Source organism: Cervus elaphus, chromosome 5, assembly GCF_910594005.1.
Source record: "Cervus elaphus chromosome 5, mCerEla1.1, whole genome shotgun sequence".
NCBI classification, from domain to species: domain Eukaryota; kingdom Metazoa; phylum Chordata; class Mammalia; order Artiodactyla; family Cervidae; genus Cervus; species Cervus elaphus.
Genome location: NC_057819.1, coordinates 18,581,856 through 18,609,546, shown reverse-complemented (window position 1 = coordinate 18,609,546; position 27,691 = coordinate 18,581,856). Strand labels below are relative to the sequence as shown.

At 43.0% G+C, this 27,691-nt stretch overlaps 2 protein-coding genes across 5 annotated transcripts in view; one reads left to right on the top strand and one right to left on the bottom strand.

Moving 5' to 3' along the window:
- IFT81 (intraflagellar transport 81) overlaps positions 1-27,691 on the top strand; it is a 213,511-nt gene that overhangs the window by 28,028 nt on the left and 157,792 nt on the right. The gene's annotated exons all lie outside the window — the stretch shown is intronic.
- Positions 1-27,691, bottom strand: part of P2RX7 (purinergic receptor P2X 7) — a 60,154-nt gene that overhangs the window by 1,342 nt on the left and 31,121 nt on the right. For all 4 annotated transcript variants that reach the window (XM_043901882.1, XM_043901885.1, XM_043901884.1 and 1 more), the window contains 9 exons: positions 25,499-25,571; positions 23,133-23,229; positions 18,460-18,540; positions 17,701-17,830; positions 12,900-13,036; positions 7,077-7,167; positions 5,255-5,320; positions 5,020-5,169; positions 3,169-3,270 (listed from right to left, as the gene is read on the bottom strand). In XM_043901882.1, coding sequence (XP_043757817.1) covers positions 3,169-3,270; positions 5,020-5,169; positions 5,255-5,320; positions 7,077-7,167; positions 12,900-13,036; positions 17,701-17,830; positions 18,460-18,540; positions 23,133-23,229; positions 25,499-25,571 — 927 coding nt within the window. The remainder of the gene's footprint in view (positions 1-3,168; positions 3,271-5,019; positions 5,170-5,254; positions 5,321-7,076; positions 7,168-12,899; positions 13,037-17,700; positions 17,831-18,459; positions 18,541-23,132; positions 23,230-25,498; positions 25,572-27,691) is intronic.

The window sequence follows — 27,691 nt, the reverse complement described above, 5'->3', positions numbered from 1 at the left end:
CCGTGCAGCTCAGCCCCTGTTCACTGAAACTGGAGAGGGCCAGCGTGTGGCAACAAAGACCCAGAGCAACCAAAAATAAATAAATAATTTTTTTTTTTAAAAAAGGAAAGCCTCATGAGATATGTGTCCAGATCTCTATTTTACAGGTTTGGAAAGAGAAATTCAGAAAAGCCAGGCCTTGGTGCATATATCCTCTCATCAGAGAGACCTCCGGGCCCCGCCCACCTGATCTAGGTAGTTCCCCTCCTCTCCGGTCCTTCTCTTACCACATGATGATGTCCTATGCTCTTCATTAGTACTTACCACCATCTGAAATGATCTTATGAACTCATATGTTTCCTGGATGATTTTTCTTCCACATGAAAGCAGGGGCCCTATTTGCTTTGTTTACTGCCTGTATCCCCAGTGCCTACGGCAGTGCCCAGCACATAGTAGACAATAAATATTTGCTGACTTAGCTCTCCTTTCTCACCATGCTCCCTTTTCTGAAAAATCCATTTGTTATCCTCCAAGGGAATTTGCCATAATTGCCATCATTTATATCTATTCTTTGTGACATATACCTTCATTCACCAGACAAAGAGAGTATGAGTTGAGTACATTAAAACTAAATGGTTCATGTACATGAATGTACACAGCACCATTATTATAATAGCCAAAGGGTGAAAATAACCCATGTCCATCAATGAATGAATGGATAAAAAACTGTTATGTTCAGGACTTCCCTGGTGGTCCAGTGTTGAGAACCGACCTGCCAGTGCAGGGGACGTGGGTTTGATCCCTGGTCTGGGAAGATCTCATATGCTACAGGGCAACTAAGCCTGAGCGCCACAACTACTGAACCCATGCTCTGCAACAAGAGAAGCCACCACAATGAGAAGCCCACGCTCCACAGCAAGAGAGTAGCCCCTGCTCGCCATGGCTAGAGAAAGCCCACATGTAGCAACAAGACCTACACAGACCAAAAAAAAAAAAATTATGTTCATACGGCTATGAAAAGGAATTAATTACTGACAAATACTAAACATGGCTGTTTAGCCAAACATGGATGGAACCTTGAAGACATTATGCTAAATGAAAGGAACCAGACATAAGGAGACAAGTAAGATTCAATTTACATGAAATGTCCAAAATAGGCAAATTCATGGATACAAAAAGCACATTAGTGGTTGCACAGGGCCTGGGGAGAAGTGAGTGGGAGTGGCTGCTGAATGGATTCAAAGTTTCCTTTTGGGGTGATGAAAAAGTTCTGGAGCAAGGCAGTGGTGATGTTGCTCAGTGTGGTGGATATACTAAATGTTACTGAACTGTACTCTGTAAAATGGTTTAAAATGGTTTAAGATGTAAATTTTATATTATGTGTATTTTACTGCCCTTCCCCAACATATGAGAGTTCGCTTTATACCCAGGCCTGATTAAAAACATTACAAGAATGGAAAATTTTTGGCCAGTCTCTCTCAAGAAGAGATGTAAAGTTCTTAAGTATTAGTGAATTGAATCCAGCAGTAAATACAAAGAATAATACATTGCATTCAATGTATTTTATTGCAGCAATGAAAGGTTGGCTTAATATTTGAAAACCAATCAGTGTAATGTACTAAAAAACAGAATAAAGAAAACTCATTATTTGAAAAGCCTGAAAAAATACATCATTTAAAACTCAGTATCCAGTCATGATAAAAATTCTTAGGAGCAGAGGGGAATTTTCCTAATCTGATAGGGTATTCTTTAAAAACCTACAACAGGGAATTGCCTGGACTCAGCACTTTCACTGCGGTGGGCCAGGTTCAACCCCTGGTCAGGGAATTGGGATCCCTGCAAGCCATGAGGGAGGCCAAAAATACAAAAACAAAACCCTACAGCAAATGCAACAGTGAAATAAAAAAACTTTCTTCCTGATTTAGGAAATGAAACAAAGATGCCTGCTCTTATCATTTCTGATCAGTATTGTGCTGGACATCCTAACAGGTGAAACAAGCATCTGGAGCTGGAATAAACAAGAAAGGAGCCTCCCCTAGAGCCTTCAGAGGGAGTACAGCCCTTTTGACAGCTTGATTTCAGACTTCTAACCTCCAGAACTGTGAGAGAATACACTTCTGTTGCTCCAGGCTCCCTAGTTTGTGGTAATGTGTTACAGCAGCTGTAGAAAACTAATGCAGTCAGTGAAGATGTCCAGCAGCCATAACTGCTGGGGAGAGTGTGAATGAGAACACCCACTTTAGAGAACTTTTAGGTAGTAACTATGAAAACTACACCCAGACCTGCCTCATGACTCAGCAGTTCCCTTCTCAGGTGCCATATGTTTACTGTGGCGGCAACATTGGCATGAACCCCAAAGTGGAAACTAACCAAATGGGTAGTTCATTCAACAATTGAATGGATAAATAAATTGAATGTGTATAAAACAGAAATTATACAACAATGAGAATGAACCACTGCTACACACAACATCATGGATGACTCTCACAAAAATAGAGTTGAGTGAAGGAAGCCACTCAACAGGGTATGTACTGAATACATACTATAGGATTCAAATTTTGTAAAATTCTATAAGAGGTAAAACTAACGTTTGAATGCAGGATAATGTCTGCTTTTAAGGGAAGATAGTAATTGGGTAGAGGCATTAAAGGGCCTTCTGCTATTAATATTCACTTTTAAAATCTGGGTGCTGGTACCATGTGTTGCATGGTGTTTACTTTGTCATCAGTTGTGATTTATACACATTTCTAGATATATTTACATTTAATAGTAAGTATTCTTTTAAAAAGACTGGGATTTCCCTGGTGGTCTAGTGGTTAAGAATCCACCTTGGAATGCAGGGGTCACAGGTTCGATACCTGGTCTGAGAGCTAAGATCCCACATGCGGCAGGGCAGCTAAGCCCACACACTGCAACTGCTGAAGCCAGAGCACCACAACTAGAGAGGCTGTGAGCCTCGACGAAAGATCCCACATGACGCAAGGAAGATCCTGTGTGCCACAGCTAAGACCCCACACAACCAAATCAATCAATTAATTAGTGTGGAAAGACTAATGAGAATTCCCTGGGGATCCAGTGGTTAGGACTCCAAGCCTCCACTGCAGGGGGTGTGGGTTCCATCAGGAAACTAAAATCCCGTAGGCTGTGCTGCACAGCCAAAAAACAAAAAGCAAGCACTAAACAACTTACCTGAACTTTTTCACCTTTGACATCTTGCAGACTTCTCCCAAGTAGTCTTTCATTTACCATCCTAATATAGGGTTCATCCACAAAGGACACATATTTTAATGTCTAGGAGATAAACGGTTAGCCATTTTAGTACAGAGTTACACCTACTGTGTATCTGAACATATCTAAAGGCAACTGTTATTCCTACTTACCGAATGACAACCCATTAAACAAGCTAACCAGAAACTCTTGCTAACTAAGAAAGAATTGATTCTGAGTATCAGAAATGGAGCCCCCGCCACCTTAATTTGTAGACTTAGAGTATCCACAGCTTACTGCCTATTATCTCCAGGTACCCCAAGTGCTATATAAAATTCCTTTGTTGTGTTCCCTCAATTTCAGTTATGCTAAGGTTGAATATCTCCGGAAAGTTATACTATTGCAACTTAAATTATTTATATCTTCATTAAATTGCCTCCCATCTTGGGCCATGAAATGGTGATTAATTTTAGTTGCAAAGATGAACTTTGATTTTAATTGCAAATACATGTACAATGAACAATGAATTGTGCATTCAGCTGCTACAAAAGGACAGCAGTGTTCTTGGACAAGGGAAAGAAACCTTCTTTGTTGTTTTTAAAGTACCAGAGATTTCTCTTTGATTGGAGGAAATCATGGATTCCAAAATTAATCAAATTCCAAATGAATCAAATGAAAACCATACAGATGAACTAAAATTTCCTTTGACTACTCCCCCATCTGAGGCTCCTTTCCATAAGCAATCACTGTGAGTGATTTGTGAGTGCCCAAACCTTTTTGTATACGTTTATTACTTCCCCACACACATTTACATGTGTGTGTATAATGCACATAAAAATATACAGAATATATATGTGTGTATATAAATACACATATATATGTGTAGAAAATACATAAAATTAGTTTTTGTGTATAGTTGCTTTTTAACCTATATATCATACCACAGATATTGTTCCATAGTTTGCTTTTTCACTTTCAACAATCTTGGATATTTGCTCATGTCCGTACCTCTAACATAATAATTACCAACATGGATTCTGAAACAAGCCTGCCTGAGTTAGAATACCAGCTCTGCCAACTGTATGATTTTGGGCAAATAATTTAACCTTCCTGTGCCTCAGTTTCCTCATCTGCAGAAAGATAAAAGTAGTACCTATCTAGAGTTCTACTGATAATCACACGGTCCTATAAACCCACCTGTAAGGCTGTGTGAAGGTTCAGTGAGTTAATGTATACACAGCACTGGGAACTCTATATGAGCATTTGCTTTTATAATTATCTGCGTCATTTTTTAAAACTGGTGCCAGGCATTCCCTACTATGGATTTATCATAGTTCATTTCACTGTTCACCTCTTGGGCATTTGGGCAGATGCTCTTCATCACTGTCACACATAGCACTGTGACAGACATCTTGTACATGTGCACTACTTGGGTACCCATGTGAGTGTTTCTCTAGGACAGGTATGGAGAAGCAGAAATGCCAGGGTGTAAAGTATGTCCTGTTTAAATGTTACTAGTTGACAAATTGTTCTCCAAAGTTATTATACTTTTATTGCACAACCAGCTTTATAAATCTGACCAAATTGACAAATCCTAGAACATAAACATTTGTTTTCCCTATATCCTGCTTCTCTATTTTTGTCTCTTTTCTTCACTAAAATGAAAGGATTCATCTGAGGGAGAATGTGGATTGGGGTAGGATCCTGATACTTATCCACCATGGGATTGACGACACCTATAATTTTTGGCCTTATTTCTGCACTCTCCTCAGTGAGCCAATGGGCCCTTCAGGTGTTTTGATTTTGATATCCCGTAGACACATCGAGTCTTACCTGTGTTGGCTCCACAATGGATTCATACTTCTTCTTGTAGTAGTATTCATTGACTGCGCAGAATTGACAGCACTTGCACCAGGGATAAACATGCGATCGACAGTATTTACTTGAATAAGTGTTGATGAGCATGTCAACGAACACAGTGGCCTGGAAAAAACCAGACAAGCACCTTGTCAGTGAAACTTCCTTAAGCACTTCATTTTCATAAAGTGTGAGAAAAAGAATCTCTTACCAAACCAAAGTAGGAGAGGGTTGAACCAATATACACGATCAGCTGGATGATGTCAAATTTTCCCCCCTGAAAACAGAGTACAAAAGATTACTTGGTTGAAATTCAGAATCATGCTTTTCTGCTCTAACATGTAATTGTAAGTTCCAGCAGAGGAGGGAGTCTAGTGCCATGAATCTGACAACTGCATCCAATGTGTTCACAGCAACAAAGATTAAGGAGACTGAAAATATGAATCCCATTCATTCTGCTTCTGTCTCTCAGGATGTGCTTGAAAACATGGGTGTTTTAAACTAAGAAGCACTAGAATCCACACACTGAGAGGAGAGCCACTGAAAGTTTATTTTTCCATTCAAGGTGAGGGTTTCAGAAGAGCTTTCCCTAAAAGTGATTTGAAATTACTTTGGAAACAGAGGGAAGGAATGTCTGCACAAAGTCTCCCTTTTGAAGTCCTTGTGATTTTTATTCTCAGTGTCTTTGTATCTTCTCACTGTATCTTCTCACTATATCTCATTGATTCCTGTGGGGCTTATTACCACATTAAGTAAATAATATGCTGTCAGACAAGATATGTGGGCATCCATTGGTTTTTGCATCTCTCCTCCTTCTGGAGACAGCATGCCAGTTTTCCTTTGGAGAACCATCTCTGTGCATACTCAATCCCTGTAGTTTGCAGGGAAGAGGCTGGTTCAGGGCTGGTCTAAGACCAGCCATTGTGAGTGACCCTAGTCATAATGATTAGTTTATCAGTGAGCATGTGGCCCATATTGGGCCAGTCAAAGCCAGTGGCATCTGCTGAGGTTTTTGCTGAGGTGTTCTCTTTCTGTAGAGGTTGCTAAATTGCAAAGATATAAGTAGCTGCTGATACCACCACGTAGAGATGACCCACTGGGAATGAAGCCAGAACAGAGGAGAAAAATGTAAGAGATGGAGGGGGGCAGGTTCCTTATGATGTTATTAAAACATCTGAATTCAGCGATACCTGAAGTCTGAAAATTGCCTCTGGATTTATCAGTTATGTGAACTAACCCAATTTGAATTTGGTTCTGTCCTGACAAACTATTTTACAGAGGGATCTCTTTCTCTTTCCTTTAAAAAAAATTATTTTTAATTAAAGGATAGTTCTTTTACAATATTGAGTTTGTTTCTGCAATCCATCAGCATGAATCAGCCATAGGTATACATATGTCCCCTCCCTCTTGAATCTCCCTCCCACCTCCCACCCCATTCCCACCCTTCTAGGTTATTACAGAGCTCCAGTTTGAGTTCCCTGAGTCATATAGCAAATTCCCACTGGCTATCTATTTTACATATGGTAGTGTATATGTTTCCATGCTACTCTCCGCATCCGTCCCACCGTCTCCTTCCTCCCCACCACCCACATCCATAAGTCTGTTCTCTATGAATGTGTCTCCATTCAGTTCAGTTCAGTTGCTCAGTCGTGTCCGACTCTTTGCGACCCCATGAACCACAGCACGCCAGGCCTCCCCGTCTCCATTGCTGCCCTATAAATAGGTTCGTCAGTACCATCTTTCTAGATTCCATATATATGCATTAATATACGATTTCTCTCTCCTTTTTAAGCATCAGAGTATTTTTAAAGTTGAATTATTAGGTTTTTTCCTCAAGCCTACTCTTGTAGTCATTAGATGACTTGTTAGGAACAAGGACATTTCTTCCCCTTTTTGTATCCCATGTGCAAAGTGCACAGTGCCAGCTAATGACTAGGACCAAAGCATTCACCCTTTGAGATACTATGGCAGTAATTTAAGACACAGTCATAGGAACGGAGATGCCAGTGGCTGAGAGCAGAGAAGAGACTTACGGTGCCGAAAACCAGGATGTCAAAACGGATCCCGTAAGCTTTTATCAGGGTCCGCTTTTCAGTGTTATTTTCTTTATAGTACTTGGCAAATCTGTAGGAGGAAAAGGATGCATATTTATAAAGATCTATCTGAAAGTGCTGGTATTTTATGAAAAGAAAAACTGAAACAGTAGCCAATCTAGTCTTCTTTGTCCGATCTACTTTTCTAGTCTTCTTCCAGCTCTGCTGTTGTTAGCAAAGGGAAGAACACAAATTTCTCTCTCTCTTCACCTGGAACCAAAGCACCACCTCCCCACGTCACCTCCTCTACTTTTGGCATAACCGAGTGATGGAAAGTCTGCTTTTTTTTTTTTTTTTTTTTTGTATATTTATTTAGCTTCCCTTGTGGCTCAGCTGGTAAAGAATTCGCCTGCAATGCAGGAGACCTGGGTTCGATCCCTGGGTTGGGAAGATCCCCTGGAGAAGGGAAAGGCTACCCATTCCAGTATTCTGGCCTGGAGAATTCCATGGACTGTAGAGTCCACGGGGTCACAAGGAGTCCAGCACAACTGAGGGACTTTCACTTGGCTGCTCCAGGTCTTGGTTGCAGCATGCAGGATCTTTAGCTGTGATCTTTGAACTCTTAGTTGTGGCATATGGGATATAGTTCCCTAACCAGAAATTGAAGCCAGACCACCTGCATTGGGAGCTCAGAGTGTTACAGACATTTACAGCTGACACCACCGCATAGAGATGACCCACTAGAGATGGACCATCAGGGAAGTCCTAGGACACTTTTTTTCTTTGAGTTATTAACTCACAATCTACTTATAGGTGTGGGGAGAGAAGAAAACAAAAAATGAATGCTCTGCCAAAATATAGTATGGAACATCTGAAATTCCTATTTTTTTCTCTTTTTTAAACTCTCCGGATCTGACATAGAGATGAATTAGATGTTCTCAGCACTTCAGTGCCTGTTTCTGGCCAAAGGGATTTCAGTTTCTTCGCATCTGAATGTTCTCATTTAATGACAACACTTTCTTTTGCTCTATTAACTGATTTGCTTTTTAAAATGCAAAGCCAGCATGCATCACCACTCCATGCCCCAGGGTTGCATAATCTCTCCATGGAAGCTGTTTTGCTGGAAGGTTAACACTGTAGTAAATACTTGAATTTCAGTTTTCAGGGGCTTGGTATGGTGGTTCTCATACTGAGGGCAAGAATCACTTGGGAAGCACTTTCAAAAGGCAGATTCCTGGGCCTCACCCCCAAAGGGTGGTTTCAGATGGTGTGAAATGTTTCTGGGAACCTGTATGTCTAGGAAAGGGACCAGCTGGTTCTGATATAGGTGAATAGTGGACCACACTCAGAAATACCAGGCCCTCACGGGCAAGGATGCTTTTGCCTGCTGTAGTGGGTTGAATAATGCCCCCACCAAAGGCAAGTCTCAAGTGCCTAACCCCTGCACCTGTCAGTGTGACCTTATTTGGGGATCTTTGCAAGTGCAAATGAGTTAAGGATCTCAAGATGAGATCATCCTGGATTTAGGGTGGGCCTTAAATGCAGTGACTTTATCCTTATAAGAGGAAAGAGAGGGAGAGTTAAAACAGAAACCAGAGGGGAAGCCCATGTAAAGATGGAGGCAGATACTGGAGGGAGGCAGCCACGAGTTAAGAACCAAGCAGTTTCATCTTGTTGGAAATGGCTTGAAACAATATTTTGGGTCAATCAAACTTTCTGTCTTAGGAATTTGAAATTAAAAAAACCACTAGAATTGGCCTATTTAAAAAAAAAAGATGAAGTTCTAAATGGAGTGCTGGTGCTAGAAGGGCTACAGAGTTAACTCTTAAACAGCACAGGGGTTGGGGTGCCCACCCTCTGCCCAGTGGAAAATCCACTTTAACTTACAGTTGGCCCTTCATATCCATACTTCCTCTGCAACTGTGCATTCAACCAACTGCAGATTGTGTAGTACTATAGTATTAATATTTATTATTTAAAATAGTCTGTGTGTGAATGGACCCAGGCAGTTCAAACCTGTATTGTTCAAGGGTCAATTATATATTGCAAGCTGATATCCTTGAGAAGCAGAAAAAATAAGCATTATTCACATTAAGAGCAGAGCACCAGTGAAGATCTGTAATTCCTTGGTGGCTCAGTGGTAAAGAATCTGCCTGCCAGTGCAGGGGACTTGGGTTCAATTCCTGAGTCAGGAAGATCCCTTGGAGTCGGAGATGGCTACCTACTCCAGTATTCTTGCCTGGAGAATCTCATGGACAGAGGAGTCCGGCAGGTTACAGTCCATGGGGTCGCAAAGATTTGGACGCGACTAAGCACGACAACAAGAGCCATCGGAAGCCAGAAGCAGCAAGGGGAGATCATCCCTTGGGGCCTTTAGAGGGAGAATGTCCCTGCTGACACCTTGATTTTGGACTTCTGGACTCCAGAACTGTGAAAAGTTTCTGCTGTTTAAAGCCACCAAGTTTGTGGTAATTTGTTAAAGCAGCCACAGGAAATGAATACACATATATACCTATTCTGAGAACAGAGAAGCCCATCAGGCATTCTGTCCTGGGTGGGTCTTCCCTGCTTTACACATCTTATAAATAAACTGAATCATTGTCTAAGGACCTTTGGCCACAGATCTTTTGGTAAAGGATGAAATATCTGCAATGTGATCAATTCCTTCAACTTTCTGTGTTTTAGAAAGCTTATATATATTTTCTCATATACCTCATATAACCTCTAATTTCCTTCTCTTTTCTGTGGCTATTTGAAAATAAAGTTACCCATCAGGTCTCCACAATTTATTTTTGGCTACAGATTTCTTCTGGTGCTTGATTCCAGAGAACAAATGCTCTAACACTTTGATCTGAAAGATCAACCAGTTCTTCAGAATGCTCAGATCTCTCCAGGAGCTAATGTTCTTAGGCTCAGCTCAGAGACTTGAAGGACATTTGCTAACATCTGATGGGTACACTGCCCTGCATGCGTCTGCTGGCTGCTGAAAAAACAGCCTGTGAGGGCAATTGGGGACCACTGACCCAGGCCTCGCTTCCCACTAATGGCCACAAGCCTATTCAGTAGAGCAGCAGGGAATGATCAAAACATTACCTAAACTAGGAGCTGGTTTCAGGGCCCTGGATGAGACTCCATGGACCCAGAGAAGGCAAAAAGCCTCTTATGGGACTTCCCTGGTGGTCCAGTGGTTAAGACTGCAAGCTCCCAATGAAGGGGGCTCAGGTTCGATCTTTGGTCAGGGGACTAGATCCTACATACTATAACTAAAAAGATCCCACATACTGCAATGAAGTTTCCACTTGCAGCAACTAAGACTCAGGGCGGGAGGGGGAGAAGGCAAATAAATAAATATGAAAAAAATAAAGTCACTGAAGCAAAGACAGTGTTCTTTAAAAATGTCTCTTGTGTGTTGATCTCAGCCAGCTCTTAGTCAGGAGTTTCAAACTCAGATGCCTGTAGGGGCCAGACAGATAACAGAAATAAGTGATACAGCGAGGTATGAGGCAATAAAGAGTGGTGAGGACTGTGGCAAGCCAAGAGGGAACCACTGATACTCAGCTCCAGCTGAGAGCTCTCCTGTGGGATATGAAGCCAGTGTTGTTACATGGTTTGATTTTTTTCCAAATAGTTTAATTCGGAAAAAGCAGGAAGTTCATATTTTTATGTAGAATATCTCAATGTTCAAAATATTGTACAGGCCAACGACAACAATAACAACAACAACAAAAAAATTTGAAGTCTGCTTGCCAGTTAATGATGCTGCTTTACCTAAAATATGAATAGATCCATTTGCTTGAGTGGATAACAAAAAGTCAATAAGAGTGCTAGCAGAAGGGTTAGGAGGCAGTGAATGGGGGTGTGTGTGTGTGTGTGTTTGCACATGCACTTTGGCCTGTACTTGCATGCTCAGATTAAGTAGACACCTCATTTTATTCATTCTCCCAGGCAACTAGCAACCTGGTTGTAAGAAACAAAATACAGTCAAATGAAATATCAAAGAAGAAAGCATGTTTGGGATGCTAGATGACATAGCCTAGACCAGTGCTTCTCAAACTTTAATATGCACATGAATCTTTTGGGAATCATAAGATGTAGATTCTAGGCACTGCTGCTGCTGCTGCTGCTAAGTCGCTTCAGTCGTGTCCGACTCTGTGCGACCCCATAGACGGCAGCCCACCAGGCTCTGCCATCCCTGGGATTTTCCAGGCAAGAGTACTGGAGTGGAGTGCCATTGCCTTCTCCGGATTCTAGGCACTAGTGGTAAAGAAACCGCCTGCCAATGCAGGAGACATAAGAGAGTAAATTAAGAGTGGAAGCTGAGATTTTTACATCATAACAAGCTCCCATGTTGAGGCAAGGCCCATGTTCCTAGTAACAGGATCACATTTTGAGTATCGAGGGTCTAGATTAGTGATTCTCAAACTTGAGTTTGCATCCAAATAACCTGGGAGGGACAATCCCTGGAGTGTCTAATTCAGTAGGTCTGAGGAGAGCCTGATAATTTGCATTTCTAACAAGATCCCACGTGATGCTGATGTGGGGACTCACACTTTGAGAGTCCAGACCATTAGTAGGAAAAGTATTCAGGGAAGCTAATATGTTTGTAAGTTGATTCCCTAAGATGGACTCCTGTGTGTGCAGTTTCCCTTCTTAACTAGGAAAGCTCACTCTTCAGGAAAGTGCACAGTGCCTATGGGGGGTTCCTATCCCGTCCTTGGAGAGGCCTTTTCTGGTTGCATCCCTGCTCCCCACCCTATCAAACTATCTTGTTTGATTTTCTTCAAAGCATGTATCATCATCTGAAATGGTCTTATTGGATTTCTTTGTTTGTTCTATTGAGATATAATTAACATATCATAAAATGCACGTAAAACGCTTACTCCTTGGAAGAAAAGTTATGACCAACCTAGAGGGCATATTAAAAAGCAGAGACATTACTTTGCCAACATAGGTCTGTCTAGTCAAGGCTATGGTTTTTCCAGTATTCATGTAGGGATGTGAGAGTTGGACCATAAAGAAAGCTGAGCCCTGAAAAATTGATGCTTTTGAACTGTGGTGTTGAAGAAGACTCTTGAGAGTCCCCTGGACTGTAAGGAGATCCAACCAGTCAATCCTAAAGGAAATCAGTTGTGAATATTCATTGGAAGGACTGATGCTGAAGTTGAAACTCCAAAACCTTGGCCACCTGGTGCGAAGAGCTGACTCATTTCAAAAGACCCTAATGCTGGGAAAGATTGAAGGCAGGAGGAGAAGGGGATGACAGAGGATGAGATGGTTGGATGGCATCACTGACTCAATGGACATGAGTTGGGTAAACTCCAGGAGTTGGTGATGGACAGAGAGGCCTGGCGTGCTGTGGTTCATGGGGTCGCAAAGAGTCAGACACGATTGAGTGACTGAACTGAACTGAACTGGCATATGAAAACATCTCACAGAATACCAGGTTATACATATTATATGATCTCATATAAGACTCACAAAAGAGTTGGTTAGACAAAGGAAATTTCACCAGAAGGTTATCTTCGGTTATCTCAGGGTAGAGGAATTATGGGTGATTTTTATCCTCTTCTCTATGGTTATCTGTTTCCCAAGTTTTGTTTTTATCTTACAAAGAGAGTGCAGTTCTTTAATAATTCATACAAAAATTCAGTCACTGCCTAGCTCTGAGAGGAAGTCTTTTACATTCATCTTGTTGCCTTGGGAAACAGAACTAGTCTTACTGGCTGCTGGGGATACAATTCAGCAGGGTCTGAATTCAATTCCCCAGGTCCCTGGGGAGCCAAGGGCTAGTTACTGGGCAAATTTGACCCGGAGCACTGTTACCTGAAGTTGTAGCCAGGATACAAGGACTCCTTGGCCGTCTTGTCGTCAAGGCGACGGAAACTGTATTTTGGACGGCAGTGATGGAACCATCTGTCCAGGTTGCAGTCCCAGTAGATCTCAATGCCCATGATTCCTCCCTGGGGAAGAAAACAAGAGATAATCTCTAAACCTCGCTGGATGTGCGTTATGTAGCCATCAGACATCTCCCTGCATGGTGATGATCACTGAAAGAAAAGTTTGCTTTTGAGGATAAAAAATGCTGATAAAAAATTTTAGAGCCCTAAGTACCATCCAATTTAACTCATACAACTACTACTTTGGCAACTACAAATGCATCTCCCTGCTCCTCCTCCCCCCCTGGAACATACTACCATTAAATTTACTTTCCTAAAATATAACTTTCAACAAGTAGTAGTAATGTTAGTCGCTCAGTCATGTCCGACTCTGTGCGACCCCAAGGACTGTAGCCCACTCGGCTCTGTCCATGGGATTCTCCAGGCAAGAATACTGGAGTGGGTTGCCATTCTCTTCTCCAGGGGATCTTCCTGATCCAGGGATCAAACCCAGGTCTCTGGTACTATAGGCAGATTCTTTACCCTCAGAGCCACCAGGGAAGCCCAACTTTCAACAAACTCCTCCAGTAATCAGACATTATTAATGCCTCCACCCCCATTAAAGATTAAGTTGAAGCTTATCATACTGGAATTCAGTGTGCTCCATCACTTCTTCTCTGCTTATCTCTGAATTCTCCCTTGGAGAAAGCTGTTAGGCCAGACTATGCTTTTCCCAGACACACTTTGCATTTTCACTTCTTTTTTATTTTAAAGTAAAGCTGTATCTCAACAGCTTTATTGAGATACAATTCACATACAATTCGCCCACCTAACAGGTACAGTTCCACACTTATATTCATGTATATGTGCAACTGCTACCACAGTCAGTTTTACAGCATTTTCACTACCTCCAAAAGAAAACATGTAAACTTTAATTATTACCCCTCTCAACACTAAGCAACCACTAATCTACTTTTTGTCTCTGCAGAGTTCCTTATACTGAACTTTCACATGAATGAAATCATGTCATACATGATCTTTTATGTCTGGCTTCTTTCGCTTAGCATAATGCTTTTAAAGTTCGTACATGTTGTAGCAAGTGTCAGTACTTCATTCCTTTTTGTGGTAGAAGAATATTCCATTGTATGAATACACTACAGTTTGTTGATCTGTTCATCTTTTGATGGACACTTGGGTCATTTTTACCTTTTGACTATAATGAATAATATTGCTGTGAATGTTTACATACAAGTTTTTGTGTGAATATAAGTTGTCATTTTTGGGGGGTACATACTTCGGAGTGGAATTGCTGGGTATACTTTGCATCTTTTAATCTTGGCCCTTGACCTTTTCTCCCAATGAAACATTTCTCCCACCCACTTCTCTAGCTAAATTCTACTCATCCTCCAAGACCCAGCCAACATCCTTCCCCATCCACTCAAGCACCCCTATGCTCCTCAATTCATGGTGACCTTTCTCTCCTCTAAACTTCTAAAGAATCTGCTCATCTCTTACCTATACTTGGTACTTCTTTTTTTTCTACAGACATTTTTTGAGCACTGGCCATCATATTTCACTGAAGCTTAGACACCATTGCTTGTAAGACACGCAGGGGTTTTTTTTGTTTTTTTTTTTAATGTTCCTCCAAGGAAAAAACTGGTGTCTGTTAAGCTGTGAGACTCCATCAACTGAAAGCACTTACTGATTTCAAAATTATTAAAAGTGAAAAAAGATATTTCTTTGAATCGATGAAATTAGGCATTTCAAGACAGTATGCTAGATGTAGTATTCTGAGGATACAGAAATGAGTAACAAAGAGGTCTGACTTAGAGGGAGGAGAAATAATACAGAATAATCACAACTGCCTTTTTTGGGGGGTCAGGCACACTAGACCAAGCACTCTACCTACTATAGTCAATGTATTAATACCTTTGTCACTTGGCATCCAATTTGCCGCCTTCTGGGAAAGCTACCTGGAATTTCCTTTGGGAAACACCTTTTTAACTCTCTGTGGTTTGAATGGGGCTGTGACCTCTCCCAGGAATGGGCACCTGACTCAGTCCTAGCCAATCAGGACAGTGCTTCCCTCTGGACCTGATGACTAGTTCAGATAGATTATGTAGCCCAAGGTAGGGTTAACCAGAACTCTCCTTGCGACATTTTGCCAGAACCATAGGGAAAAAGGTCCTCTATTGGTTAAGACCACTAGCCATGGAATGTGAAAGTCTAAAGCAGCACCATCTAACAGGATTTTCTATGCTGATGGATATAGTCTATATTCATGCCCTATAAGACAGTAGCCAGTGGTTATTGAAATGAGGCTAGTATGACCAAGGAAATAAGTTTTTAATTTCAATTAAGTTTAAGTTGCTGCATGTGACTTGTGGCTACCGTATTGGATAGCACAGTGCTAGAGCTTTGGTGGTTTTGACTTGACATGTGGAGAATATCATCATTAAGGAAACAATAAAAAAATGAAAGGAGTCAGATTCCTGAAGATAGTGTTTGAGTTCTGGGATGCAGCTATGCCTAAATCTATCATACTCTTCATTCAGCCAACAAATATTTATTGACTGTCCATTATGTGCTGAATGTTATACAAAAATGAACCAAAAAAAAAGAGCTACCTTCATGGAACTTACATTCTAGTCAGAGAAAATAGACAACAGACAAATGGATATGATGTAAAATATATAGTATGTCAGATAATGCTTGGTACCAGGGATAAATATAAACCTGAAAAGGGCCTGCTGGGATAGAGGTGGAAATTGTCATTGTAAATGTAGCAGTAAGTGAAAGCTTCACTGAGCTATATTTGAGTGAATGCTGGAAGTAAATGTAGGAGGCAGTTAATACTATGTCTGGGGCTAGACTGTTCCAGGCAGAGGGAACAGCAAGGGAAAACTCTCAAGGTAGGAAGATGCTTTGGGTATACTAGAATGTTCATTCCGCCTGGTCTTTCTACACAAGTTAATATGGTTCCTTTTTTGCTTAAGTCACTTGAGTTTTGTTTCTGTTATTTGCCCCTAAATTACTTTTTATTTTTTGCTTAAATCACTTGAGTTGGATTTCTATAATTTGCAACTGGAATAATCCTGAGTAACCAAAGTGTGGTAGTCTGGATAGTTGTCATTGTTAGTCTCTAAGTTGTGTCTTACTCTTTGTGACCCCATGGGTTGTAGTCCGCCAGGCTCTTTTATCTGTGGGATTTCCCAGGCAAGGGTACTGGGGTAGGTTGCCATTTCCTTCTCCAGGGGATCTTCCTGACCCAGGGGTTGAACCCACATCTCCTGTATTGGCAGGCAGATTCTTTTCTACTGAGCTACCAGGGAAGCCCAGCCTGAGTAATAGCCCCCCAAATGTACCTAATCCTAGGTCCTAATCCTTACATCTCTGAATATGTTACCTTAAATGGCAAAAGAGGCGGCATGCGTGCGTGCTCAGTCGCTTCAGTTGTGTCCAACTCTTTATGATCCTATGGACTGCAGCCCACCAGGCACCTCTGTCCTTGGGATTCTCCAGGCAAGAATTCTCCTGGAGTGGGTTGCCATGCCCTCCTCCAAGGAATCTTCCTGACCGAAGGATCAAACCCACATCTCCTGCATTGCAGGCAGATGTTTTACCACTGAGCCACTGGAGAACCCTCCAAAGAGATTGCTGCTGCTAAGTCGCTTCAGTCGTGTCTGACTCTGTGTGACCCCATAGACGGCAGCCCACCAGGCTCCCCCGTCCTGGGGATTCTCCAGGCAAGAACACTGGAGTGGGCTGCCATTTCCTTCTCCAATGCGTGAAAGTGAAGTCGCTCACTCATGTCCGACTCGTAGCGACCCCATGGACTGCAGCCCACCAGGCTCCTCCGTCCATGGGATTTTTCCAGGCAAGAGTACTGGAGTGGGTTGCCATTGCCTTCTCCAAAGAGACTGCAGGTGTGATTAAATAAAGATCTGGAGAAGAGGAAATCTGGATTATCTGGGTGGACCCTATAAAGACATACTGATCTTTATGAACAGAGAGGCAGAGAGAGATTTAACACAGGATAAGAAATCAATGTAGGGGACTTCCCTGGTGGTCCAGTGGTTAAGACTGCATGCTTCCAGTGCAGGGGGGCACAGGTTTGATCCCTGGTCAGGGAACTAAGATCCCACATGCCCCAGAGCAAATAGGCCTGCAGGCCACAGTGAAGGATCCCATGTGCTGCAACAAGGACACAGTGCAGCCAAATAAACAAATATAAAAATATTTTTTTAAAGAAAAGAAAAATGAAATCAATGTGACCACTGAAGCAAGATGCTATGCTGCTGGCTTTGAAGCAGGAAGAATGAACTATGAGCTAAGAAATGCAAGGAATGCAGTTTTAAAAGGTGGAAAAGGCAAGGAAATGGATTCTCCCCTAGGGCCACCAGAGAGAGCATGGCCCTGCCAGTATCTTGATTTCCGCCCAGTGATACTCATTTTGCACTTCTGACCTCCAGAAGTGTAAAAAATGTGTTGTTTTAAGCCACAAAGTTTGTGTTAATTTGTTACCACAGCCACAGGAAACTAACAGATGAAGGGTTTCACACATAGGGTTGTTGTGAGATTAGATGTGATGCAGGAAAAGTCCTTGTCACTGAACATGGATTTACAAAATCCTCCATGAATATGAGCATATTATTAAGACCCAGTGGTCCAGCCTCTTGGCCATTTGTCATCCTCCATCCCTTGACCCACCCTCCCCACATTCCACTTTACAAACAGGCATCACCAACCTGAATTGCCATTTCTGAAAAATTATCTCCTGTTTCTTGGAAGATATCTCCTAGTCGGAAAATGGGACACTGTGGATCCCGAGTCTTGTGAAAGGTGCAAGTGCTGTTTAAATCCGGCAAGATGTTTCTCCTGCACATGATGGAAGGCAAACAAGCAAGTGAAAACTGGGATCCATCTCTTTCATGGGCATGAACCAGTGTGGTACCTGGCACTGTGAGGGCCTCCAATGATCCTGCCTTCTGGGATTCACACCCTGTGTATTCCCCTCTTACACTGTACAGTGTTGGTCTGTGTGACCAGTAATATATGATAGAAGTGATGGTGTGTCACTTCTGAGATTAGATTATAAAATACAGTGGCTTCTCTCTTGGTTACTATCTTGCATGCTTGCTCTTTGGCTTGGATCACTTGCTCTGGGGAAGCCAGCCACCACGTCCCAAGGGGACTCAAGCAGTCTGAAGGAGAAGTCCACACCGTGAAGAACTGAGCTCTGATGACAGTCACTTGAGTGAGCTTGGAAGAGGATTTTCCAGCCCCAGTCAAGTCTGGAGATGGCAGCAGCCCCCACTGACAGCTTGACTGTATCCTAAGAGACCCGGAGCCAGAACCGCCCAATGAAGTCATTCCCAGATGTCACTCCAGGATGCCCAGAAACTTTGTGAGAAAATTAAAGTTTGTTGTTTTTAGCTTCTAAGTGATGGGGTGATTTGTTATGCAACAGTAGATAACAAATACAGCTAGACCTTCTGGGCACTTACGTGGTGTAATTGTGGCCAGGGAAGTCGATATTATTCTTGATGAGGACAGTAAAGTTTTCAGCACTGACCAAGAGCGCAGGCCTGAGAGAGAGAAATGCAAAATGGGATCAGTGACGACAGGGACCAAGGGAGTCAGTGAGCCAGTGACCAGAGGCTCTCATTTCTTGCTTGGGTCAATATGATGGTTGGAGAGAAATGCAATCCAGTGGGCAAAACCTCCCCAAATTCTCCAGCTTCTCCAGGAAGAATTTCTCCCTTCTTAAGACCCCATGGAAGGAGTTCCCTGGTGGTCCAGTGGTTGATAATCCTTGCTTTCACTGCAGGGGCATGGGTTTGATCCCTGGTCAGGGAACTAAGATCCCACAGCTGTGTGAGGTGGCATAAAAAAAGACTCCGTGGCACTTACTGTGATACTTCTCACTCTGATATAATGGTATGTTTAGGTATGCACAGTGGTGTGTTGATAAATGTTTAAAACAATAAGCCCTGATATTGTAGCAGTTACTGACTATTGTGGTATAATTACCCCCACCATTGCTGATTTCAAGCTACCAATAGACCATCACTGAATTGGAATTGGGAAGGGATGAGCATAAATGGCTCAGAGCTGGTACAAGCCAGCTCCAGCACACTCCTGTTTGTATTTTCCACAATAACCTTGGTGATCCTGCAGGGCTGAGACAATAATTTTCTCATCTTGGCATCCTCAGCCTTTAGCACAGGGCCACACATACATACTTGGCTCTATCATTCATTCTCTAAAGACTCTGAGTAGTATAAAATCCTCCATGAGCGAGAGGAGCCCAAATTCTAGACTGCTGGAAGGTCCACCCACCATTGATTCATTCAACAAATATTTATTGTACCGGGAATGGGGCTGGGCCCTTGGGACACAGCAATGAACAAGACAATCGAGGTTTTTGTCCTGGTGAGGTTGAGAATCTGTTAAAGATGGAGAGAACAGGCTCCACAAAATGATGCTGCTGGTATCCTGTTTCCTGGCACAGCTGAGTAGGTGGCAAATTGGGAGAAGCACAGGCTAAAGGTAGAGGGTATTTGGAAGGGAGCATCAAGAATAATCTGCTCTGGGGACTTCCCTGGTGATCCAGTGGTTAAGACTCCCTGCTTCCATGGCAGGGAACATGGGTTCCTTCCCTGGTTGGGGAACTAAGATCCCACATATCGCAAAGCAGCTGAGCCTGGGCCCTGCAGCTGCTGAGCCCACACACCGTGGAGCCCGTGCTGTCACAGAGAGCCTGTGTGCCACAACTAAAATCCAGTGCAGTCAAAAACTTGTTTAAAAAAGAAAGATCTGCTTTTTGTTTCAGGACTTCCAGAGTGAAACTTTGGCTCTACTGGGGATGTAATTATAGAGAACACTATAATTTTTGCTTTTCCACATCAATTCCCCCCCTCTAGCAGTAGCACCTCCATTTTCTCCCTTTGGGAAAGCCAGGTCTCTTCCATTCTCAGTCCACTGTCATCTCCTGCCCATCCCTTACAGCTCCCAGGGTGGGTATGTGACCTGGAGCTGGTTTAACAGTGTAATCCACAGGGTCCAAAAGTCTGTTCTTTACATCTGTGTCTGTTTTGCTGTCTTGCATATAGGGTCATCTCTGTGGGAGAAGGCGAGGGTGGGATGATTTGAGAGAATAGCATTGAAACATTTATATTACCATATGTGAAATAGATCACCAGTCCAGGTTGGATGCATGAGACAGGGTGCTCAGGGCTGGTGCACTGGGACGACCCTGAGGGATGGGATGGGAAGGGAGGTGGGAGGGGGGTTCAGGATGGGGGACACATGTACACCCATGGCTGATTCATGTCAATGTATGGCAAAAACCACTACAATATTGCAAAGTAAATAGCCTCCAATTAAAATAAATAAATTAATTTAAAAAATCACATCCCAAATGAAGCAGCTTGAATTTCATGGTAGTCTTAATATAGTCTACATTTTTAATAAATCATCAATTAAAAAATATTTAATCAACCAGCTTTGTGCTGAGCCATCTTGATAGAAATAAAATACCATTTTCACCTCAAAGAGTCCCTAATCCAATTGGAAAATGCTAACATAAAAGCAATAATAAAACTATACAATAATGACAGAAAAAAACCAAACCGTGTAATCCAATCCCCTTGGCTGCAGTGATTGACTCTCTGACTGTCACATGCCTTAGGCCATTGAGAACACCCCAGGATTATTGTGGGAACTATTGGGAAAGAAACACTTGTTTTCTCTAGGATTATTAATAGCAAGGACAGCATAAACCTGGAGTGCCCCAGACCACAGTGGGAAGAGAGCCGGCATGGAAAAAAAGAACAGCTTAGAGAAAGGTAGAGGAAGAGAGAGAGAAAATCTTAAGACATCATTTAAAGCCTTGATCAAGCCTTGCCTGAAGCTAGTGTTTCTGGACTTCTCATTTATGTGAGCCAAAAACACAAGCCAAAAATTAACAGTCCTTTTTTTTTCTGAAGCCGTTGAAGTTATACTGTCACTTGCACACACACAAAATCTTGTTTACAACAGATGCCTGCTATTTGTCAGACCCTTTGCCTTTAGAACATTCCAAACTTCTGGGCAACATGCTCAGAATCAAAGGACTAAACGGTCCCTTTTATTTCTCTTTCATGACACTTAAAATTTCCTTTTCTGAATGACAGCCCTCTGTGCATGTGTCTTATCTCTTCTTTTAGATTGCAAAACCCTTGGGACCTGCTCCATATTTGGGTCTTCTTGTATTTTACAAAAAAAAAAAAAAATGAGCACAGTTCTCCCTACTATCTGATAATGGACGTGTTGGAGAAACAATTTAATGAATCATCTTAGTAGCGGTTTTATATAACATATGAGAAACTGAAGGTAAGGGAGGTACTTGTCCAGGGTCATGTAAAATTGCAGCCCAGGGCCCAGAACATCAGAGATGCACGGTATTTATGTGATGAATGAGTTGCTGGCAGAGCCAGGGTGAAAACCACAGGTAATCAAGAAGCCTCTTGCCTGGAACCAGGGCCTTCTTGAATGTAGGCTCATGTCCTGCCCGGGTCCTGGATAATTTCTTCTGGGACAAAGAATCTTCCCTGACCTACAAATGAACCTGGGTAGTGCCATCAGTGACTGAGAGCCAGACAAGCTGGTCCTGCCTGGTGCTTCCCACTCTGACGTCAGGAACTTTTGCCTGAAGCTCCTAAAAAGTTAGTTTGGGAAAGTTTTCTCTTTGCCCCATAGATGCTGATGGTGTGACCCTGAGTCACAGTTCTCTAGAACTACACTGTCCAACACCCCCAGGCACGTGTGGCGTGTGTGACTATTTAAATTGTGTCTGTGTGTGCTCAGTCGCTCAGTCGTGTCCAGCTCTTTGCGACCCCGTGGACTGTAGTCCGCCAGGCTCCTCTGTCCATGGGATTCTCCAGGCAAGAATACTAAGTGGGTGGCCATTTCCTCCTCCAGGGGATCTTTCCGACCCAGGGATTGGACCCATGTCTCCTATGTCTCCTGCACCGGAGGCAGATTCTTTACCACTGAGCCACTGGGGAAGCCCGACTATTGAAATTAAATTAAACTCAAAATTCAGTTCAGTTGTGGTAATCACATTTCGGGTGCTTAATAGCCACATGTAGCTAGTGGCTACCAGATTGGATGGTGGAGGTACAGAATCTTTCTGTCATTGCAGAAAGTTCCATTGGACAGTGCTGGTCTAGAACCACCACACGTCTAGGGGCAGATCATGTGTGCGTTTGTGTGTTATTGGGCACTTTAGAGTGTGCCAAGCACAGGGCTCACTTTGCAATCACCGTATCATCTCATTTAATTCTCACAACAGCCCAGTAAGGTTGGTGCAGTTATTATCCTCATTTTATTTTTAACTGAAAAAAATATATTTTGGCCACGCTGCTTGTGGGATCTTAGTTCTCTGACCAGGGATGGAACCTGCGCCTCCTGCGTTGGAAGTGCAGAGTCTGAATCACTGGGCCTGCTGGGGAAGTCCTGTTATTCTCATTTTAAAGACATGGAAACTGAAACCCAAAGGGGTTAAGGCACTTGTTCAAGGTCACATATGCAAGGGTGCATTAAAGCCCGGATTTGAATCCAGCTTTCCTTATTCTCTGCTGAAATGCAGCCCTCCCAGTGTTTTCTGAGATTTAACATCAAGTTCTGCCTTCTGGGCCTGACCTTGAGAAGCATCAACACAGGGGAGCACCAAATGTGTATGTCACTGTGAACATTTAAGAAAACTTCCTTTCCCTTCCCTTCCTTCTCTCCTCCCTTCCCTTCTTCTTCCTTTTTCCTATTTCCCCTCTCACCTTCTCTTCCTTAATCTCTCAGTACAGACACTGACAGTCAGAATGGACCCTGCTATAGCACTGGAGGTGGTGTCTGGAGGTGCCCTGGAAAGTACTGGAACATTCAAGGGGCAGGGGGCACCCAAAGGTGCTCAAGGTAGTAGCTATTTACCAGCTGTTCCAGAATTATGTCAATATTTTGACCACAAGCAAGGCCCTCCCAGAGACCGCTAGTGTGTCTGGCCTGGGAGTCACTAAGCCAGTTAAGAGCCGGGACGTGGGGAGGGAGGATGGTGCTGAGAAGGAAAGCTGGAGCAGTGCCTGCAGAGCTTCATCTGCTCGACGCTGCGGGCCACTGTGTCTGTCCCCTCCCTACAACTCACTCCGGAGCCTTTTCCGCTGCCTCGACAGGACACCAGGCGAAGACTTCACAGGTCTTCTGCTTCTTGTTATAATCTATACATCTGCCGGTCTGGATGCCTGTGGAGGGTCGAGGGGTTGTAGAAGCACAGGTGTGAAAGGACTGTGGGAGGAAACTCCGCTCCACCCAAGCAAGAGGCTGTTTCTCAATCCAAGCAGTTTTAGTTTCTGTGTAACCTCATCCAAACCACAGGCTTACATAAGAAAAACCAAGCAAGCAACACATCGAACGGTAAGTTTTTCAAAGAAAGATCAAAGAGAAGACATAAAGACCACAGATGCTGTTGGATTTTTGCTTGCTTGTTTGTTTCTTCACAAGAAAAGATGCCTGAGAGGGAGGCTGAATAGGGTATATTCTTTTGCCTGGTATAAATGGGCTAGCACATGGCTTCTAAACAGGCATCTGAGTTCCTCTAGGTGTGTACAGCATGGACCAGGATGCACAGGGCCACGGACTAAGCATGGCACATCTTCCTGGAGTATCAGTGTCACTAACAGATATTTGAGGGGAAAGTTAAATAGTAAATAGTTAACTCTTCTCCAACTCAAATGCACAAGCCTTATGGAATGGAATTGAATATTCAAATGCCTTTCTGTGCACATGTGTGTTATAAACTGGCTTCTTAGGTGGTGCTAGTGGTAAAGAACCCGCCTGCCAATTCAGGAGACATAAGAAACATGGGTTCGATCCCTGGGTTGGGAAGACCCCCCTGGAGGAGAGCACGGCAACCCACTCCAGTATTCTTGCCTGGAGGATCCCCATGGACAGAGGAGCCTGGCAGGCTACAGTCCATAGGGTTGCAAAGAGTTGGACACAACTAAAGTGACTTAGCACATGTTATAAACACTGATGGCCAGAGAGGATGTGGAGAAAAGGGAACCCTCCTACACTATTGGTGGGAATGTAAACTGATACAACCATTGTGGAAAACATACGACCATTATGGAGAACACTGTGAGATTCCTTAAAAAACTAGGAATAAATCTACTATATGACCCTGAAATCCCAGTACTGGGCAAAGCAGTTTTAGTTTCTGTGTAACCTCATCCAAACCACAGGCTTACATAAGAAAAACCAAGCAGGCAACACAGCGAACGGTAAGTTTTTCAAAGAAGGATCAAAGAGAAGACATAAAGACCACATATGCTGTTGGATTTTTGCTTGCTTGTTTGTTTCTTCACAAGAAAAGATGCCTGAGAGGGAGGCAGAACAGGGTGTATACCCTGAGAAAGTCACAGTTCTAAAAGACACATGCACCCCAATGTTCATTGCAGCACTGTTTAGAAGAGCCAAGATATAGAAGCAACCTAGATGTCCATCTACAGATGAATTGATAAAGATGTAGTACATATATACAATGGAATATTACTCAGCCATATAAAAGAACGAATGAGTCAGGTCTAGTGAGGTGGGTGAATCTAGAGCCTGTTGTACAGAGTGAAATAAGTCAGAGAGAGAAAAACAACTATCATGTATTAACTCACATATATGGAATCTAGAAAAATGATATCAGTGAACCTATCTGAAGGGAAGGAATGGAGAAGCAGACGTAGAAAACGGACTTGTGGACACAGTGGGCTAAAGAGAGAGTGGGGCGAGTGGAGAAAGTAGCATTGACATATATACACTATCATGTATAAAACGGGAAGCTGATGAAAAGTTGCTGCATAACACGGGGAGCCCAGCCTGGTGCCCTGTGATGACCTAGGGGGATGTAAAGGAGGGAGGGGAGAGAGGCTCAGGAGGGAGAGGGTACGTGCATATTGTGGCTGGTTCAAGTTGTCATACGCCAGAAACTAACACAACATTGTAAAGCAGTTTTCCTCCACTTAAAAACAAAACAAGACAATGATATTTTTACTTCTTCTTGTTCTCTTATGTGACTTTTGTTTTAATGTTATGTGCCTTTTTAAGCTAAAACAAGATCTCTGGAAACTCTGCAGGTTGATATTGCCCCCAGGGGTCCTGTGGTGGGGGGAGGTACACATTCATGCTTCTCAACCTTCAGGGAAATTCAAGAGGAAACGTGTAGAATACTCAGATGATGCTACGGGCCGTTCAAATTTTCTATCAATGAGAACCCTGAAGGGGCTAATTCTGTGAGGTTTTCAGGAGCTGCCCTCACTGGGAATTAGAGTCACATTCATAGTCAGCAACTGGTCCTCTGGGTTGAGAGTCAAGGCATGGGGCAGGCACAGGCTCATCCGTGGCCCAAGGAAAGTGGATGAAGGCAGCTGAGGGCCAGAGGCTAAAGAGCTGGGCTTCTCAAACATCACCAGGATTCCAGACCATCCCCCCACGGGTCTCAGAAAAAGAAACAGAACATACCTTTGCTCAGCGGGCCCAGCCATCCCTTTTTACAACCCCGATCAGAGGAACAGAGCGTCCTGCGGGTGGGGTACTGCAGAAAGAAGGACAAAATAGTGGGGAATAAATTGTGTCTCTAAGATATAGGAGAGCAGATGTCTATGTTCACACATACATTTGTGTGAAGATAATGCTCAAAAATCGAAACAGCCAAAATAGCCACCAATAGATGAACGGACAACTAAAATCTAGGACATTCATGCAATGGAATGTTATTTGGCCATGAAAAGGAATGAATGAAGTACTGATACATGCTACAGTGTAGATGAAACTTGAAACATGATGCTAAGTGAAAGAAGCTGGACAGGAAAGACCACGTTTTGTATGATTCTGTGTATATGAAATGTTCTGAACAGGCAAGTCCATAGACAGAAGGGTGATTGGTGGTCGCCAGGAGCTGAGGGAAGCGGGGTACTGAGAGTGACTGCTAATGGGTATGATGTTCCTTTTTGGAATGAGGAAAATGTTCTGGAAACTGACTGAGATGATGTTTGCCCAATTCGGTGAATATACTAAAATCCACTGAGCTAAACACTTGAAAATGGTGTGTTTTATGGTACATGACTTATATCTCAATAAAAAAATAAAAATAGGGACTTCCTTGGTGGTCAAGTGGCTAAGACTCCTCACTCCCAATGCAGGAGGCCAGGGTTCAATCCCTGGTCAGGAAACTAAATCCCTCTTGCTGATATAAAGATTTCATATGCAGCAGTGAAGATCCTGCATGCTGCAACTAAGACCTGATGCAGCCAAATAAATGAACACTTTTTAAGTTAATAAGTATATAAAAGTAAGTAAAAGTCTAAGAAGCATCTGCCAGGGGCCACTTTCAGGGAACAGCCCTTGGTTTGGAGAGCGGAGGCATGGATCATGCAGCCTTGTGGCTGAGGAACCAAGTGAAGCAGACAGGTGCAATGGCTCAGCAGGAAATGTGGAAATCAAGGACTCCAGCCAGCCCTCTCTACCGGCCTGAGAAAAATGAGGTCAGTCAGCTTCCAAGACTAAGGGCTGAGGGCAGAATGAGGAAAAGAATAGGGAGATGGCTTAGTTTATGCATTCTCGACTTCCCAATTTTTGAGGACCATGTTTAATGGCCAGTCTTAGGGACACCAGGAGTTTTGTGAAAATAGGCTCTTCCGTGCAGTGTTACAGAAATACAGGGGAGGGCCCAGGCTTAGACGCAGGTGCAACCAGGTTTGGCAATAGCTGCACCATTTTCTAGCTGAGTGGCCTTAGCCAAGTTATTTTGCCTCTCTGCACCTCAGTTTCCTGACCTGTAAAAGGGGAATGGACAGATTTGTCTTGTATGGTTGTTGTGAAGATTAATTGAGTCATGATAAGAAAGGGGTTAGCACGTGGCTTTTGCTTAGTGAATGTTTCCTGTAGTTTTCAATCTCTTTCACTTTCATGTTCTCTTTTCTTCCCAAGTTGCCTTCTTCCTGTCACCCAGCATGTCCTTGGTTTGCTGCTCTTGTGATCCCTGACTATATTGTGAACCCTTTGAACACAAAGCCTGGGTTGTGTCTTTGTAGTCTGAGTGCCTGACACATAGTGGGTCTGGATAAACATGGAAAGAATGAATGAATGAATGATCATTCACTGTGGCTCTTGGGAAGTTATGTTATTTTGATTATCGACTGGAAAGAACTCTCAGGAAAGAAGATAAACCGACTCTATTTTACTCTCAAGGTGAAATTCCAAAATTAAAAAAAAAGAAAAAACAATAGACATTCGAATCATCTCTTTTGTGATTGTCACATGCATCAACGATGGCCACAAATTCTTTGTCACTCTTGCCATTGGGAGGTAGAGCATCTTCCCTTCCCTTTGAAGCTAGGTCTGACTCTGAGTGAATAACCAACAGAAGGCAGTGGGAGTAATGCTGCATCAGCTCTAGTCCTGAGCCTGGGAGGCCTAGAAGCTTCTTTGGGTCTGAGGGATCCTGAGGTGTTGTGAGGAAGTTTGGAAAGACTACGTGGAGAGACCCTGAAAGGAGGAGAAGCCTTAAGGGTCCCCAGAGAGGAAGAGAAGGCCAGCCAAGCCCAGGCCATGAGAGCCCCCACACAGATCCCAAGATCAGCAGAACTGCCCAGCGGAGCTCTGTCAACCACTGAACTAACTATGAGAGCTCCTAAAACGCTCATGGCTTTAGGG